Below are 19,422 nucleotides of genomic sequence, written 5' to 3'. Positions count from 1 at the left end.
CTTTCATAGACAAATCACAGCCTGTCCTAATAGCAAGTGCCATCCCCTTACTCAAATAACCCAATAACGTAAACTATTCCCTACTCACAAATCCACTTTTTTAACCTTAAGGAGTGCAAGGGTAGAAAAGCTTCCTAGCCTTCTAGAGTGAGAGTAACTGGCCAACTGTGCCAGAACTGTACGCATCCTAATCTAAATAGCCCCCTGGGGCCCCACCCTTTAACCTAAAAATGACCTGTTTCTTGCCCTATCCCCTTCCATTCCTTGTGGCCAGCACTTCCTGCCTGAAGAAACCCAGAAAGAGACACTATTGTCTCTTGGTTCTTCACGGTTTTCCGTGGGGCGAGAGGGTGCAATTGACCACAGACCCATACTCAGCAGAAAAGGAAACTTTATTTGGACAGGTTTTCAATAACACATACTACAAGTACAAAAAAATTACCACACCTCACTAATACACAACCCCTTCCCTTCATCCTTCCTGATTTCCCAGGCTTCTCATTACACAATTCATACCATCAATCACCCTTACTTCCTCTTCTTCCATGCATCCTTCCCTACCAAGCCACTCCCATTCCTTATAACCTTTAACCTTTGGCCCCTGCCCCTTCTGAGATGCCCCTTCTGAGATGCTCCACTTCCTATCCTTCCTCTCCTCTGGGCTGGCCAGACCCTCACCATGGCAAACCAATTCAGAGCACCCAGATAAGGTGTTTTCCTACCTCACCCCAGATCAAAAACAACTTTCGCCTATCCGCACCATAACATCTCTCCTAAAATGCCTGCCATCAATTCTCTGAAGCACAGGAGATAGTGTTTGTTATCTAAAAAACAAAAATGCACACCGCCAGAGCGGTCCAGTGAGAACTCCTCAACAATGTTTGTGTGTATTGACACCCCGAAACCATGTCCTCTACAAAATACTCCCCTCTCTCTATTGATCTTCCTTCCATCTCTGCCCATGGCCTCATGCTTCAAAGCCCCTCTCCACACTCTTCTTGGCCCACCCAGACAATGTGCCAGCCCATAACTGTTTCAAAAGGAATAAGTCCACCTTTACCATCTTAAGAAGAGCCAAATCCATATACTAAGGTTATAATGAGGAGAGGAAAATTAGGTGGGAGTACCTGTTTCAATGGAAAAAACAACTCTCCCTATCTTTACTATGCAATTGTAAACTGTTAGACATGGCAGCTCTTGCCTTGGTTTTCCCTGTCGTTTCACTTCTGACCTCCTGTTTTTGATCCTGTGCTGAATTTCATTTTGCTGGTTATAGGACTCTTGGCACTCTACCACTGCTGACCAGTGCTAGAGTACAAGTGTTCTCTGACTAAATTGTGTTAGTGATCAGTTTATCCATGAATTGCATATTTGATTTACTAGTAAGTCCCTAGTATAGTGCACCACGTGTGCCCAGGGCCTGAAAATCAAATGCTTCTAGTGGGCCTGCAGCATTGATTTTAGGAGTAGCCCTGCAAACATGCCTCAGACCTTCCACTGCAATGTCTGTGTGTGTAGTGTTAAACTGCCATTTAGACGTGGCAAATGCACCCACTTGCCATGATTAAACCTTCCTTTTAATCCCCTGTAAGTCACCCCTAAGGTAGGCCCAATGCAGCCCCATGGGCAGAATGCAGTCTATTTAAAAGGTAGAACATGTACTGGTGTGATTTACATGACCTGGTAGTGAAATACTGCTAGTTTCATTTTTCACTATTGCAAGGCCTATCTCTCCCACAGGGTAACACGGGGATTGCCTTGAAATATCTTTTAAGTGGAGTTTCCTATTGGGAGCCGATAGAGCTGTGGAGTTTGGGGCCTCTGAACTCACAATTTAAAAATAAATGTTTTGGTGAAGAAGGTATTTGAATTTTAAGTACACAATGCAAATCGCTTTTAAATTAATCCTCGTTTCTGTGGGGAGCCAGTGCAGTTCCTTAAGTGCACTAGATCTGCAGGGTCTATTGAAAGCCAGTTTTGCAACAGCACAACTCCAGCCTCTCCTTCACTCCCAATTTCAAACTGCACTAGAGCACCAAAATAGACTTTCATAGGCTCATAAAGGAGTACCATGAGAACTTTTTTTGTTCTTTGGTTATAACTTCTAAGCCATAACTTTGCAGCACATACTGCTACACGTTGTCATTTGAATTCTTAAGTTAGAATGTAAGTCGGATAAATTGTGGTCTGTTGATATGAACTTGCCACTCACTTGGGATACGAGGGTGAAAAAATCCACAAACATTGGAATTCGCAATTGTTTGGAATAAGGTTTTGTGAAGGTTATGTTTTCTTGTCTCTGACATCTACCTCGACGGGTGGGCGGGGCTTGTTTGGGGCGTGTTTTGGCGGAGCTTGGGTGTCATCGACACGGCTTTGTTCCTGGTGAACGGGCTTTGACAACGGTGGGCAGGCTCCGACCAGGAAAAGGGATTGGCCCGGAGGGAAGCGGCGGCGCGTGCCAGGGAGAGGCGAAAGTGAAAGCGAGGGGCGGGGAGCGGCGGACTCTTAAAGCGCCGCGGAGCGTGTGTGTGCCAGGCACATGCCCTGTCAGCGCCCCTGCAGCGACAACCTGAACCGCCGCTCTCCGAGGTACTCCGTCCGCGGGACAGGCAGGCGCAGCCATGGCCATCGCAACCATTGCCAGCCAGTACGTCTTCTCCGACTTCATGCTGAAGGAGTCCGAGAACAAGTACAAGGGGCTGCGGCAGGAGCTGGCCCTGGACAAGATCATCAGCTGCCTGGCCGTCGGGCTACCGCTCCTGCTCATCTCGCTGGCCTTCGCGCAGGAAATCAGCACGGGTAAGAGTCAGGGGCGACCGGCCGGTGTCGGCTATCCACCACCAGCAGCAGCAGGCACGCAGCCCCCCACCCCTCCTCCAGTCTCCGCACCCTCCTCCCAGACATAGCACCCGCCCCTCCGGCCATGCACCCTTCCTCCCTGTTGTAAACAAATACCCAAGATACCTGTCAACATTTTGGGATCGTCCAAGAGCGAGTGTTTTAAAAAGTCAGGGGAGGATTTAATTTCTGCATTTACTTGCATTAGAGTGGAAGACGTTTTAAGTTGAAGAATGCGAAAATAGCATCACAGAAGTCCCCGTCTGAGTAGGGGGATTTTTGGAATGATTCATAAGCGTCTTCTGCCCTGCCCAGATGCGATTTAGGACCGCCTGTACTCAGTGAGGTCTTCTCCACTCGACACTTAATCTCTGCAGACTACCCCTGACCCCAACACAACAAGCACTTCCTGCAGAAACAATGCAACCTTATTACACAGGAGTGAATGTCCCCTCCCCTGTGGCCACATCGGGCCACCCTGTAGCAAGCTTAAGTTACTACACAGATCATATTGTCACTGGCAGTCACTGCTCCGCCATCCCCGCAGAGCTCAAAAGGTCATAAGAAGTATGGTGCAAGGTGCAAGGTATGGCACCCATGCTTTAAATGGGGGCAGGCACTGTCCGGTACTGAGTACCTGCACTTCTTTAATTTGAAAGGTATAGTGCCTGCACTTCTCAGCACTAGTGTAATACACGTAATGGCAGCAGCAATTGTACATTTTCATTTAACGCCCTGCATGACACCATCTGCAGAGATACCACCCACACGTTAGTTCACCGCCATGCGACGCTTTCGCGACATGCAGCTCTTGTCGTAAACATAATTGGACATGTCAGATGCAGCGATTTATCATGCAGCGGATCGGATGTCTGTGATTTCTTAATTTCAGTGGTATTCCTTGTACCAAACATTCTTAAATGTTCGTCTCCAGATCACCCAGCTTTAGTGATATGTTTAATAGTAGGGTAACATTAATTCAGGACCAGCATTGCCATTTCACCTCTTTCTTGTAGTTTCACTGAACCACTAGGAGCAGTGGGCGCGGGGTTCTATATGGAACTTTTTCTGACAACCAGCTCGTGTAGGGAGAATTGCTTAGATAACAGGAAGGGAAACCGGAGGGTTATTTGTTCAACTGCATTTTGAGACCCAGAATAACGAATCCATGAATGCATCCTAAGACGCAGAAAGTAAAATGTAATGGTTGGAAGTATGTTGTACAGTGGGTGAAGCAAAACGTCTCTCTCCAATATAATTCATTGAGATAATGAGACAAGAGAACCGACTACATCACAAACCAGGGTAAAACATTAATTCCCACATTATGTACAGTCAAAAGGAATCTTTGAAGTCATGATCCATCTGCCCAGGACTAAGGAACACCAAAATAAGTTGGCACATACTTGTACTCATACAGCGTAACAGTAACAGAACATAAAATAAGCTCAACTCATCAAATAACAAACAACAGAGGATATCATGAGCACTTCAAAAGGGTATCTTTCAGCTTCTTCTACAAACGGTTACCTTTCAACCCATGAACTCAACAACAGTGGAACAGAGATATTTCAACCAACACAAAATGTTGGATGTAAAATCAAGAGCGCATTACGAGCCCATGATTAAGGACACAAGTTCAACCAAACACAAGTCTTATTGCTGTTTTTCTTTTTTTAGGTGGGGTAACAACCTAACACCCCAATCACTACTCTCACATAACATGAAATATTTATTTATTTAAGACATTTGTAAAGCGCATCAGTGACCATGACTGATATTCTGGCGCTGCAGTAACTATTTGGAAATGAAGAAAAGAACTGAGCATAAGGAAGCCTGGATCCGAGGAGAAAGTCTAGTTGGGAAATAGCCAAGTTTTCAGGGCTTTCCTAAATTTCAGCATCTCAGAATGCGCTTTCACAGTGACTGGAAGCGCATTCCACTGCTGAGCAGCTTTAAAAGGGGAGATTTTCGACCCCCTCCCCCCCCCCCCCAAGGCGAGCACTTCGATATCTTCGTGGCTGCACCAAGTTGGCCGCAGCAGAGCGCAAAGCTCTAGATGGGGCATATCTTGGCAATTTGAGTTGAAGAAGTACTGGACCTTCCCCTGTAGTGCCTTGAACGCAACACATATCACTTTAAAACAAATCCTCTGTTCTGTGGGGAGCCAGTGCAGTTCCTTAAGAGTACTCGACGCAGAGGATCTGCAGGGTCTAATCCAAGCCAATTTTGCAGCAGCCAGCTGGACTCTTTGGAGTCTCTTGAGCAGGAAGTCTGGTGTGCCCAGAAGGATGGCATCGCATTAATCAAGCCCACTAAGTATGACACTTCCGGTGACTAGTGAACTGGCTTGTGTCGGTAATACCAGGAACAACTTTCTAAGGCCATGCAATAAGGCAAAACAGGCAGCAGCCACCTTGGTCACATGCTTCTCCAAAGAGAGATGGGAATCAAGCGTAACCTCCAGATTTCGAACAGCCTCCGAGGAGCTCATCTCGATTTTCGTAGCTAGAAGCCAAAAATCCGGGGGTAGTGTAATTGGGCTCTTGTTTGGGGCACATCAAAGAAATTCAGTTTTATCCCAGTTTAATTTTAGGGAGATTTCATCCATAGTTTTCACAATACTGATCATGCACGATTGAAAAGAAGAAATCTCATCCTGTTGATTAAGTGACATGAGCATTTGTTTGTCATCTGCATAATTTAGAACCAAGATGTTATGACTTTTTACTAGAGTAAAGAGTGGCTTTATATACACATTGAATGGGGTCGTACTAAGTGTCGACTCTTGCGGTACCCTGTGTTGAAGCCTTCTGAATTCTGAGCAGTATGGGGGCAAAGTCACTGCCTGACTCTGGTCCTGTAAATAGGATTGCATCCATTTTAATACAGAACCACCCAAGCCACAAGACTAATCTAGTTAGGAGAGTTTTGTGATTAACCAAATCAAATGCTGCAGTCAGGTCAAGCAGCACCAGTATAACGGCCTGACCAATGTCTGCTCTCCTACGTAGCTTGTCTGCTGCATGCTGCACTCACTAGGGCTGTCTCAGTGCCATGACCGGGCCTAAAGCCAAATTGTTCTGCCTCTAGTATAGAATGAACTTCCAGATAATGTGATAGGACTCAGCTAACGTATCGTTCCATGATGTTCACTGAATAAGGTAGGAAATAAATAGGGCTATAATTACTCAAAATGGCATGGTCTGCTTATGTTATTTTCAGTAGTGTGGCGGGGGGAGGGACCATGGCGTTTTTCCATATTCTGGGAACTTCTCCTGTACTCGGTGATAGATTACAATGTGTCTTCAGGGGAGGAAAAAGCTCTCCTGACCATTTCTTCCATTGTCTAGCTGGTAATGGGTCTAGCGGGAATCCCAACATAGTGGCCAAAGCAATATTAAGGAAGTTTTCCTCTGAGATAGGTTCGGAACAGTCTAGTTGAAAATAGATTCTTACTACCCTATCCTTTGACTGTTGTAACTCTATGTCTTCAGCACAAATGACATTGCCAGAAATTACTTCCCCCGATTAATCGTGCTTTTCCTCGCCAGAATTTGAGTCAATATCCTCTATAATTTTTGTGACAATAATATTTTTCAGGTATTGGGGAGTTAGATAATTCATGGAGAGTTTTTTTTTTTTTGTTTTGCATTATTGGCGGCTGCTAAATTGGAATTAGCGTAATACTCTGCCTTCCCCTCCCAGTGTCCTTTTTATGTTTGCCCAAAATTGTCTTCAGTTCTTGTTTATCCATATCTGTGTGACATCTTCACCATTTTCTTTCCAATTGCCTACAACCCAGCTTATCAGCTCTTCTCAACCCAGTGAACCACTGTGCAGAAGGTTGCTTCCTGTGTCTGTGATGGGAAAAGGGAATACAGTCATCCAATTTGGCAATGATTTCTTCATTAAATCGCCTACAATTTATCTCAATAGAATTCTCTGAGTCAAAGGTGTTATTTAAATCAAAAACTGATCTCTACTCAGGGTTTACCAATTTGTGCCAAGCTCGGGTTAAAGTACCCAAGTTGGATGCCTTCAACCAGTGCCAGGGTTCCTCCTTATCTAGGTGAGGAGATTAATGCATGGTCAGTCCAGCATAATGGAGAGAGATTATTAACCGCAATTAAACCCTCTGTCGCAAAGATAAAGTCCAATATATGACTCTCTTACTGAGTGGGGTCATGGACATGTTGGTTGAGACTTGCAATCTCACAAGCAGTCCATAGCTCTTTCCCCGAAGCAGGCAGCTTGTGGTCGACCCAAAGGTTAAAATCACCTAGTTACAGCCGTGGGCCAAGGCCAAATTGGAGATTACCTCTGTAAAAATTCTGATGAACATCCATTATTTCTAGTTCCACTAGGACCTCCTGTACCCGTGTCTACATAATCCCCCTAGATAGGGTACTTCAGGTGAAACTTTGTGGAGAACAGACTGAAACAGGGAAGCATATTAGCTCCCCTTTTATTATATTTTGCTAATCTCCTGCAGTTTTGAAATGTGATTCTTTACCTTCCTTCTTGAGTAGAAATAAAATCTTTGAATGGTTTAATGTATTCCAAAAAATAAAGTTTTTTTTTTTTTTTTTTTTTTTTTACTTAACCTGGGTTTGCCTCCATAATAAGTTGTACCCTTTTTTCTGAGTATTTGAAATATCTGAGTTTAATAAACCAAGGTCATTATTTTGGTTTTTCTGACAAGTATGAATCATTTAACTCCCTGTTACAATGATAACTTTAGATGCCTATTTAAGGTAAGCTTTTCAATTCAGAATAAGTTCTCTACTAAAAAATTAGTATAAAAGTCAGGCTTCTAAACCCACACATGTTGGTGTGACTTACTACGATTTTTTGCTATTTTCGCAGGCAGGCTGGAAATAAATTCACTTTTAATGGTGTATACAGCAAAGATACCAGAATGTAACTTTTTGCTTTTGAATGCTATGAAATTTCTGATTTATAGTCTTTTGTTAATAGTTAAAAGGTCACTTTAGAAATCATGCCTAATGATCAGGAAAAACTTCCGGCGAGGTGCTACAACTAGAGTTAGACAACATCGGTTTATTTTTCCAGGTATATGATCAGTATCCGCACTTGTAGCAAATCTGAAAAACAAGCAATCAGTTTTTGTTAAGAGTCTTGTTTACAGTGACCTTCTTAATTTCATCCCAATTGTTTTTTATTGTGCTGTATTAAATGCTGCTAAACATCTTTTAATTGAACTTGATGCAACTGATTTTGCAGTGTCTAAATCTATTTGTAAGAAATATCTTAAAAGGCTAGGAAAGAATGAAAGTCGACTTCATGATGTTAATAATTGTTTAAAGGTCAAAAGACTTAGTCTGCTTAGCCATTATTCGGCTACTCATGGTATGCGGTTCTATCTCACAACCATTTCACACATTTATGTTTGCTGTTTTCACGTGGACAAACCTCATCTAATTTTACTAGGAAATTAAGATTTTATTGTATGTTCCGTGGACTGTAGTTTGTTAAATAAACAAACAGCTGCTAATAAGATCATTTACATTGTGAAATGACCACAAAGTATAGGCTGTAAACTATGCCAAAAAGTCTGAATTGTAGCCACCTGGATGCAGGCCCATATAATCACTCTCATGTCATCACACTTCCTTTCTTTAAAATAGTAATTTGCTTGAGATCCACAAGCATCTGCACACAACCACCTACACAGTATGTCACATAGTAGCTTGAAACAGAGATGCTTGCTCAAATATTGGTCACAAAAATTTCCATCCCAGTAGATCTCGGCAACCTGGGTACTGACAAACGTTTATTCTCTTCCTTGGTTTTAGTATGCCGAGCAGTAGGGCATACAAGCATCTTCAGTGCATATTGTAGCAACTGCCGCAAGTAAAGCACAAAAGCCAGTGTTGGGTGGTTCATGCTCAGAAATGTAGTCTGGCACATACTGTGGTACCTCATCTCAGTAGATGTTTTGTGAGGCAGTGGGAAATCCACTCCTTAAACAAACAAGGAGTTACTGGAATCAGGGTCTTTTTTCACCAACAGTCTTGCACCTAATGTTTGCTGTCACGTTTTCAGAGGTAAAACCGCCTGGAATTGTGTGGCAGTGGCAACATCAATGCCAAACACAGACTCTTGCTACAAACGTATAAAAAAAACTTGTCCTATATTGTGGCCAACCCAGCTGACAATAGTCACAAGTGGAACTCCACCTACATGCATGAATCCCTGAAATAAATCTAAGGTCTTGCAGCACTAACTCATTCCTCCTGCAGATGAACTTACAAGACAGGGAACAGGCTAATCGTCTCACATACACTTCAATTTACTATGTAGTCTTCAAGCACATGGCAATCTTCTCAACAATTAGGATCAAATCCAGTAAGAGTACACTGTCTCTAGAAAGTGTGCATCCTCTCCCAGCACCAACCACAATGGTGATCCTCATTAGGAAAAGGCACAAATATTGTTCCATCACAAGTCACAATGCCTAGAGTCTCCCAGGAGCGTCCAATGATCGTTGTAAATTGTGTCTTAGAAGCATCTTTAACCAGCCTTGAGCACAGATCTACAGAAATGGAAACTGACTGATTGTCCCAAGTAACCTCTCGAGTACTGCTGCAGCTGACGGCAGATCATGTTGGCTACCACAAAGGAGAACAGGATACTGACATGCAAATGCTCAGTGTTAAAATTGAACTAATGGCTGTTGTTGGAAAGTGGGTTATTGGTAAGGGCAGGTAGATACCTACACTTAGCAATAGGCCACAGTCCCCCACTATGTCCAGTCAAGATCTCAGTACGTTAGTCCTTACTCAACCCTTGGTAGCTTGACGCACAAGCATTTAGGCTTAACTTAGGAGATAGGTGTGTAAAGCATTTAATATCAACAAAACAGTAAATGAGTAAAACACAACACACAATAAAAATCCAGCATCAATTTATAAAGATATGAAATATTTGTATCTTTAAAATGACACAAAAACAACCAAAGTACAAGGAGGGAACGTGAGATATATATTTTTAAAGATTAAAAGAAAAAAGAAATGTGGTGCAGGGTGACACCGTCTGGTGTGACCACTTCTTCTGAGGTGTGGCAAAAACCAATCCTAGAAAGCACCATTCTCTAAAAATCCAACATGTAGAAAATTAATCCTTGGAGGTTAGATCTGGGCGAGTCCACCCACTGGTATGCCTAAGTCTCCCTTGAAACACCCCTTTCAGCCCCTCTTCTAATCTAATGATTGGGGCTCACATTCGTCTGGGCGAATAGGAAATGGAATGGGGGCAGTTTCTGTCCCAAGTGGCCATCCCTCGTTTGAAAACCAGTATGGCTACCTTCTGCCATCCCGCTTACCATCTGCTGCAGCAGTTCTCCTTCCACCAGATGCTTCCTTTGTCTCAGCGCAGGCAACTTCACACCTCCATTAAGGTAGCTTGGCTCAGGCTGCCAGAGGCTGACCAATTAGGAAAGGGCACTACAGGGCTGAATTTTGTAACATTTTAGAAAGAGTTCTAAAACTTTTTTTTGTGCTACTTATAATAAATTCAACCTTGGCAAGTTGTTGGATGTATTATAATATTTAGTTTGATACCACATTTGATATATTTAGCTCCTGTCTGTCAGAAATAAGACTTTATTATTTTTAAATAAAGTCTCCCTATGTAGCCGTTTGACTGTAATTGGTAAACATGAATTTGGCTGTTTTTCCCTCACCAGGGCTTATAAAACATCTTTTATAAAGTCCCTGCTCATATTTAGACTGCACTCAACCCTTGTGGCACCTAGGGCAGACATTAGGGGTGATGTGCACAAATAAGGTAGTTTGAGACTTTGGAAGTACTTTTAATGCCAAAGTCGAATTTGGGGTTAATTGTAACTTAAAAGCAGCCAGCAAGGCTGGCTTGCCTTTACAATGACAGCAGAGACCACAGCAGTACACCCAGGGGTGCCCTATCTACCCTTGAGTCCCTAAACCCAGATGCCCTACTATATACTACAGACTTAAAGGTAGGTTGTCAGAGCTCATTCTAATTCTGCCAAATTTGCATATACCATTTCAAACAGAACACTGGCCCTGGGACTTGTTAGCAGTGCTCAAGGCACAGACTGAGTCAGGAAGCACCAGTATCGTATAAAAAGGGGGGCAAAAAGTGAGGGGGCTTCTGGAATCAGCCTGGTTTCCCACAGCTTCCACAAGGTCCCCTGGTGTGTAATGGATGGGCAAACCTGGATATGTTGTTGTCAAAGTAATAAAATTACATCCTGACAGTAGTGGGCAAGATGCTTATTCATTCCGTTACCAGCACACCCCATGTAATTTCACTGGCTTTTCCCACCAAGAGTGTATAGCTTTTGCTTGCAGCCCTCTCCTCCCGTCAGCAGCTGACCAGGTGCACTGAACATGGGATTTGCATTTCACAGCATCATAGCTTCCTGCATCCAAAACACAAACAAACCCCCCCCGCTTTGATCTTTACATGGTTAAGAAATATAACACTGGTCATAAGATCACCCACACCTCTCTCCTCACAAAATGAAAACGGAAAGACCAAATGATTTGCATGTAGATTGGCTGTTTCTATGAGCTGAGAAGTGAACTTGGTTTACAGATACCCTTTTGTAGTACTTGTGGATTGATAGACCCTGTTGTGCAGGTGGGAAGAATGGGCACTCTCTAGTAATGTCTGCGGGTAGAGTGATTGTGAGGGTTAAACTTTTCCTGGCATTGTGGGCATATCCGTATTTTTGAGCCCATGAATTGATGGAGACTGTTGTGGGCTTTCCTGGTCTCTGACATCATTGGAGCTGGTGATGTCAGAGAATAGAATGAGAGGACTGTGGGGTTCTGAAGGAGTTGGGAGAAGGTGGCTGGAAGCAGGAATGAAGAGTTGGCACAGACGTGGATGCTGAATAAATAAGGATCTTGACATACAAATCTTGACTCTGTGGATATTGAATCTTAACAGTGGCGACGAGGGTCTTCAGCATCCATTGAACCTGGCGTGCAATGGACCAATGATTGATGGATCTTATGCTTGTAAGAAGAACCGCAGTGTCTGGACACTTTGATTTTACAAGTATCTTAAATACTAATGACTTGGATCTACAATTCTGAGTTTTCCTGCAATGATGACATGATACCGACATGATACTGACTATTGAACTATTGAGCAGCGTTATTATTCTGTGTGCTTAGAAGAAACAAAGGAGTATTTCGTTGCACTTATCATTTTTACTTTACGGAAACGCCTGGTAATACTTTTTGAACTGCTTTATATTTGTTTACATTCTTATATTATTAGCGGCATCAACGACAGAAATACACAGTTGGGCGGTTTGTAGGGTTAAACTGTAACATTCGTAGCGTGCGACTGGAACTGCCTGGTGTTCCTTAAGCCGCAGCTGATCGCGTGAAGCCGTCGTGCACTGTGTGTTGTTGCCGCCGCTCATTGCGGTAAACAGCGGCAGCTGATCTTGAAGTCGCGCGACTGCGTGTGAAACCCTAGTGAAGAAAAACATTTGGAATAATAGCAATCTGGCAGTCAGCAACTCACCTTGAAGTCGCTTGATGGCGCGTTCAATTTCTGGAAGAAAATCATATTTATCTCCTCTTCAATCTCGAGTGAAATGCCTCATACCCACAGGAGTTTTGTTTTTAACACTGTGAAGTTGCTATTTGCATCAAATCTCGCGTGTGTTGAATACTCAAACGACTAGACTGCTAACTTCATTTACTTATAATTTATAACTTCGATGGAAGGTAATTAATGTTTAGTGCTCAATTGTCAGTATTTTGACTGCATTTTAGTGTTATAGATATTGTTATTACTCTTACGTTTTTACGCAATGTCTCAATTAGCTACGCTTAGTTTGGCTCAACCACCGCAATTCTTATCTGAACGTGGAGAACCCATTCTAAGAAGTGGTTTAATCTTTTTGAATCTTATTTAATTGGGATAGGTGGAGAAAAATTTTCGCCTGCAAGGAAGCAAGGTATTCTTCTTCATAATTTGGGTATTGAAGGCAGAAATATTTATGACAGTCTTGATTTAATTGCGCTTGGCACAGCGGATGGAGATCCTAGAGATGTTTATGACATGTCTGTCATGATGTTAAAAAAGCATTTTGATATGCGTATAAACATAGTCATGGAACAACATAAATTTTTTATGAGAACACAAGCCAAAAATGAAAGAGTGGGTAATTATATTGCTGCTTTGAAAACTTTAGCACAGACTTGTGAGTTTGCTGGTTTAACTGATTCTCTCATCAGAGATCAACTAGTGAGATGCACAAATAATCCAAGGGTTCAGGAAACATTATTAGCTAAGAATCCCTCTTTGGAAGAAGCTGTTGCCATTGTGGAAAGTTTAGAACATGCTACTTCTTGGGTTCAGGAAATGAAGAACACCACTTCAGGTTGCTTAACTGAACCGTTGGTTAATCCAACAGTAGCTAAAGTGTCGACTCAAGTTGACAGGAATGTCATACAGAAACCGCTAACGTATCGTTTGAAAGGAGGCAATGAGATGACCAAAGATTCCAGACCAAGATGTTACAAATGTGGTAGTCCTGGACATTTGGCGAATAAACCAAGATGTTTTGCTAGGAATGTCAACTGTAGAAATTGTGGGATGAAGGGACATTTGGCAAAAGTCTGTAAGAATCAAAAGGTCAATGCAGTAGATGAAACTGTGTTAACTCAAGATGTAATCTTAAATGTGAAGGGTCCTATCATTCATAATTCTCTTATAAATAGTGATACTAAGTTAATTATGCCAAAATGTGATATAGAAATTGATGGTAAAATTGTTCAAGTTCTTGCGGATTCGGGTTCTCCTTTCACATTAATAGGAGATAAAAATTGGGAAACAATCTTTGGCAATGATCATATTTATCTTCTTCCTCCAGACATTGATCCCATAGGCTATGGGGGACAGAAAATTGATTTATTTGGCTATTCTCTAATGACAATCAAATTTAAAGGTCGTGAAACGGTTGGGAAGATTTATGTAGCCAAACGAGGTGATAACTTGCTAGGGTGGAGACATCAGAGGGATCTTGGCATTATTCTCAACCCAAACTCTCCGGAACAAGTTCTGTCTATATCTAATTTAGGGAGTGATACTTCAATTGTGAATGAATTTTCTGATGTGTTTAGTAACAAATTGGGTTTGTTATTTGGTTTCAAACATAAGATCATTCTAAAGGATTCAGCTAAACCAGTAGTATATAAGGTAAGAAAAGTTCCTCATTTGATGTTGTCTCTGTTGCAGGATGAGCTCAAGAGACTGTTAAATTTGGGTGTTATTGAGGAAATTGAGGCTTCTGAATGGTTGGCCCCTGTTGTTTTGGTTCCAAAGGATAATGGTTCAAAAATTAGGATGTGTGTAGACTTGAGAGGCCTCAACCAGTGCATATGGGTTGATCGTCAACCATTACCTAACATTAATGAGACTCTGACCATGCTCTCGGAGGCTAAAGTATTTAGCGTATTGGATCTATCGACAGCCTATCATCAAGTTTTACTTCATAAAGACTTCGAGACATCTAACTTCTTTTGTCACGCCTTTGGGGGCTTTCCGGTTTATTAGAATGCCGTTTGGTTTGGCATCGGCTGCTGCATGTTTTCAAAGGGTAATGAAGGAGGTTCTTAAGGGTTTAAGTTCAGTGTTATTTTTCCAAGATGATATGCTAATATATGGGAAGGATGAAGTGGAACATGATATTGCTCTCCGAGCAGTTTTGAGAGAACTAAAAGAAAAGGGTTTAACTCTAAAAAAAGAAAAGTGTAAATTTGGAGTTGGTACAGTCTCTTACCTGGGGCACACCATTTCTGGAGACGGTATCAAGCCTAAGGTGACATTGGCTAAGTCCATTATATCTATGCCTATTCCTTCTGAAAGAGATCAAGTGCGATAATTTCTTGGTTTAGCTGAATACTACTCGAAATGTATTAAAAAGTTTGCTAGTGTAGTACAGCCTTTGAGAGCTATGTTAAAGAAGGGTGTTGATTTTTTGTGGTCTTCGGAGTGTGATGAGGCTTTTGATATTGTCAAATCCAGGATTGCTGAGATGCCCACATTGGGGCATTTTGATACTCGAAGGAAGACTTTGTTGTCCACAGATGCAAGCCTTAAAGGTCTGGGTGCAGTCCTTTCACAGTTGGTTGATGGTGAGGAGAGAGTGGTGGCTTTTGCCTCTCGTTCCTTAAGAGAGGCAGAAACACGTTATTCAGTAATAGAGCGTGAAGCTTTAGCTTGTAATTGGGCTGCCAACCATTTTAGATACTATCTTTGGGGGTTACCATTTGTTATTAGGAGCGATCATAGGCCTTTAGTACAAATGTTTTCATGTCGCAACATAGAGAATATGACTCCTCGCATCAAACGTTGGGTGGAGAATCTAATTGAGTACGATTTTCATGTAGAATATTTTCCAGGAAAGGAGAATATTCCTGCCGATTCTCTTTCTAGATTACCTTTGTCAGACTATGCCACAAATGTTCAGGTTCCAGTTCTGTGGGTAAAGGAGCCAGCTGTTGAAAGAAGAATGGAAACTGGAATGTGAACATGACACTGATTGTGCACTTATTTTAGATTATGTTGTGAAAGGTTGGCCTGATTTACACACTTGTCCGGACAGTATTAAAGCGTTTTGGAATGTTAGGGATGAATTGAGCATTGTGGGGATGGATGTATACAGAGGTGATAGATTGATTCCTCCACTTGGTTTGCATGAGAAGCTGATTAATTTAGCTCATGAGGGACATTTAGGGAGGAATTTGACCAAGTCCAGGATCAGAGAATGTTATTGGTGGCCGGGCTTGGACAGACAGGTTGATGAGATAGTAAAGGATTGTATTTACTGTGCAAGGAGTGATAAATGCAGGAATGTAAGAACTGCTCCTTTATCTCCAATTGGTATCCCTGATGAGCCATGGTGCAAACTAGGTTTAGATCTTGTGGGGCCATTTGAAAATCTATCTCATAAAAAGAGATTTGTAATTGTATTGGTTGATTATATGTCTAAGTGGGTCTCTGCTTGTTGTGTAAGTGGTATTACCACTAAGGTGGTGATAGAATTTTTGACTGACGTTTTTGCATGTGAAGGCATTCCGAAAGTGATAATTACCGATAATGGAGTGCAATTTACGTCACTGGAAATGAAGAATTTTCTCAACAATTTGGCCATCACCCATTTTCGCACGGCTTTATATTCACCTCAAGCCAATGGGTTGGTTGAGAAAATGAACCAATTGGTGTTGGCCAGTGCTCAAACTGCCATGAACAATAATGTTCCTTTAAAAACGTTCTCAGGGAGAAATTATGGGCTCACAGGAATACCCCCAATGCTGTTACTGGTATGTCTCCTTTTAGACTATTGAAGGGTAGATTGGCCGGTTCTAAACTCAATCCCATGTGGTTATTGGCTGACAAGGGTTTTGGGGAGTCATCTCCGGACAAGGGTTCTGTCCAACGCAAAGTTATTGATAATCAGGCGAAGTATAAGGAGGCATTTGATAGGAGACATGGTGCCCATCAAAGGTCATGGCATGAAGGTGATTTGGTGTACATTAAAAAACCTTTTTGGACAAGAAAGGGAACCTCCAAGTTTATGGGTCAGAAGAAAATTGTACAAGTAAAAAGAAATGTTGTTGTTGTTGAAGGAGGTGATTTATGGAGCATGTCGCGTCTAGCTAAGTGTATGAATGGAAAACCAGTATCAGATGAATCACCTAAAGAAGGAAATCTTCGTGATGGAAAACCAGTATCAGATGAATCACCTAAAGAAGGAAATCTTTGTGGGTCTGATCTAGATTCCAATGAGAAGTTTAATAAAGGTGTTAGGAATAGAACAATTCCAAAATACTTAGAAGACTTCATACGTTGAGGATGTCATCGCATGAGTGGACAATACTTGATTATATGTTGATTGGTTATCTAATACTCATGATTTTGTCATTTTATTGTTTCTGTTTGCATTCTTATGAACTGTAGCTGTAATTTCTGTTGATGTTCCTTTTTATTCTTATGTTGTTGAGTTTACAATGTTCCATGTAATGTTCAAACTAAATTTGTTATTATTTCTATAGAAGGGAGATGTGTTGTGGGCTTTCCTGGTCTCTGACATCATTGGAGCTAGTGATGTCAGAGAATGGAATGAGAGGACTGTGGGGTTCTGAAGGAGTTGGGAGAAGGTGGCTGGAAGCAGGAATGAAGAGTTGGCACAGACGTGGATGCTGAATAAATAAGGATCTTGACATACAAATCTTGACTCTGTGGATATTGAATCTTAACAGAGACCTTCATCTTTGTCTGTGGGTTGTGACATGCTCTCGGTTGAAGTATACTCTGTTTTTGTTTACCTGGTTGAGAGGTGGATCATTTGGTACAAATAAATCTATACTATTTAGTATTGAGATGTGGAAAGATTAAATCTGGCATAAGACAATGCCTCTTGTATTTTTTTAAAAATTATAATCAGTGCCACTGGAATTATGTGGCAGAGGTGCACCAGATTATTTTGCAGGGTGACAAAATTATGTTGCAAGAAAAGACAAATTATGAAGCATAATGCAGCGCTTTTTATGGTATTTATTCATGTTTGTTATTTTTACACATGTTAATACTTGCTTTGCAAATATTTCATCTCATTAGTGTCAGTTTAACAGCTAAATCTAGAACTAAGCAAATGAAAGATGACTAATTAACCTTTGTGGCAGGCCTTCTACTTTATCATGCCAACATGTTACCGCACTTATGTGACGAATGCCGCAAATCATAATTTGAGGGGAAAGGCTGTGACCCCAGAATTGCACAATCCTGGTGGCCTTGATTATAGTTTAGACACAAAGTGGACTTTGAGTCAGCCTAATTCAGTCATTTGCTTCTTTGGCCGAGGACCCTTCAGTCAGTGTCTTGAGTCATTGTTAATCAAATCATGGATAAGCCACTTGAGTATTATAGTCTCTCTTGAGCAATTTCTTGCATTATTTGCTGGACAGTCACCTGCAATGTAATACAGAGAAAAACATAACCTTATTGTTCGGTCAGTTGAGTGAGCATTGATTTTATGATTGCTGGCTCAATGACTTCATTTCGACTCTTGATCCCTCCAGAACTGCTAAGAAACTGACTGTTAAGCTGCATGTCAAACTGTCTTTCTAACCCCAGATCCTATGTGTTGCTGGGACATGTGTTGCCCTGCTCCATTCTATCAAAAAGGTTTTGCATCTCTTCCCGTCTACTCACGCAAGGCAATGGTCCTCTCACTGAAAACCTTAAGGTTGGATTATGGTAATATATTGTACTTTGGCCTCCACTTCATTGATTAACTGACTTCAAGTGGTTCATCATGCGACTGCCTGCCTCATCCTGGATATTCCGTAGCAAGAGCACATGTCTCAACATCTTTGTGATCCACTCTGGCTTCCTGTCAGAAAAAGGGAATGTTTTTCAGGCTTTTACCATTATGCACCGGACCTTTTTATAAGCTCTGCCTACAGTATTAAGTCAACAGAATCCTGCATTGCCATCCCTCCAGACCTCTTCGATGTGCCTCTGCATTGCTTGTTTCAGTGCGCAGGGTTCACCAAATTAGGATGTGAGGCCACTTCTTTATGAGTCTCGCCATTGCTGAAAGAATTCTACTACCTTATACTTTCATGTCATTCATCACAAATCCTCTTTTAGGAAAGCTCTTAAAACCCATCTGTTGGCTTCATATTAATTTGCCAGGTTCATATGGTTTTGCTATTGTCACCAGGACACACCTTGGAGTCGCTTTGTGCTCCATGAAGCATTATTTATTAATTTCCTGGCTGTTTAGGTGCATTATTCTGCCTCCATTGGACTTCATGATAGTCTATTTTAAATCTATATAGTACATTATGTTTTTTTGTTTTCTGAAAGATATACAGTCACTGTCACACATTCCAAACTTAAATGCTCCTCTTCCCTGCCATTAGGCGCAGCTTTCTTTCTGTATGCTCCACAGATTAAGATTCATTGCTCAGCCCCATCCTCCTCAATGCACATACATGATCCCTCTGGCCAATGTCTTCTGCACACACACCAGCATCCTCTTCTATGCAGCTCATACTCTCCCTCTTGGACAAGACACCCAACACAAGAAATACTTTTGTTGTCTGCATGACCAAGGTGACTAACTATATGAAAGCCAACTGTCCCAAGCTCAGCATGGGCAAGACAGAAATAGTGGTCTTCGGCAAGAACACCTCCCTATGGGCCTCCAACTGGTGGCTGCCAAACTCGGACCCACACTCAGAACCCAGGCCACAAACCCTGCAATAATCATCAACAGCAAACTGGCCATGACCGTACAAGTCAATACAGTTACTGCATCCTGCTTCCACACCCTGAAGATGCTGAGGAAGTTCTTGAAATGGCTCCCAAGCAACAGAGGAAAAACTGTCACAGATGCCCTAGAGTTTAACAATGGGAACACTCTTTATGCCGGGATCGGCAAGCAACTCACTGGAAGACTTCGGACCATCTAGAACTGAGCAGCCCGACTCATCCTCAGCCTCCCACACAAAGGTCACGTTACACCACACCTCGGGG

At 42.0% G+C, this 19,422-nt stretch overlaps 1 protein-coding gene across 1 annotated transcript in view; it reads left to right on the top strand.

Moving 5' to 3' along the window:
• The first annotated feature begins 2,370 nt into the window (after window positions 1–2,370).
• LOC138248661 (pannexin-1-like) overlaps window positions 2,371–19,422 on the top strand; it is a 153,397-nt gene continuing 136,345 nt past the window's right edge. The window contains exon 1 of the mRNA XM_069202430.1: window positions 2,371–2,802. Within this exon, the coding sequence (XP_069058531.1) occupies window positions 2,625–2,802 (178 nt within the window). The 5' untranslated portion in view covers window positions 2,371–2,624. The remainder of the gene's footprint in view (window positions 2,803–19,422) is intronic.

Source organism: Pleurodeles waltl, chromosome 8 (assembly GCF_031143425.1).
Source record: "Pleurodeles waltl isolate 20211129_DDA chromosome 8, aPleWal1.hap1.20221129, whole genome shotgun sequence".
Classification (NCBI taxonomy): domain Eukaryota; kingdom Metazoa; phylum Chordata; class Amphibia; order Caudata; family Salamandridae; genus Pleurodeles; species Pleurodeles waltl.
Note: the sequence above shows the minus strand (reverse complement) of the source record. Positions and strands in the feature narration are given on the sequence as shown.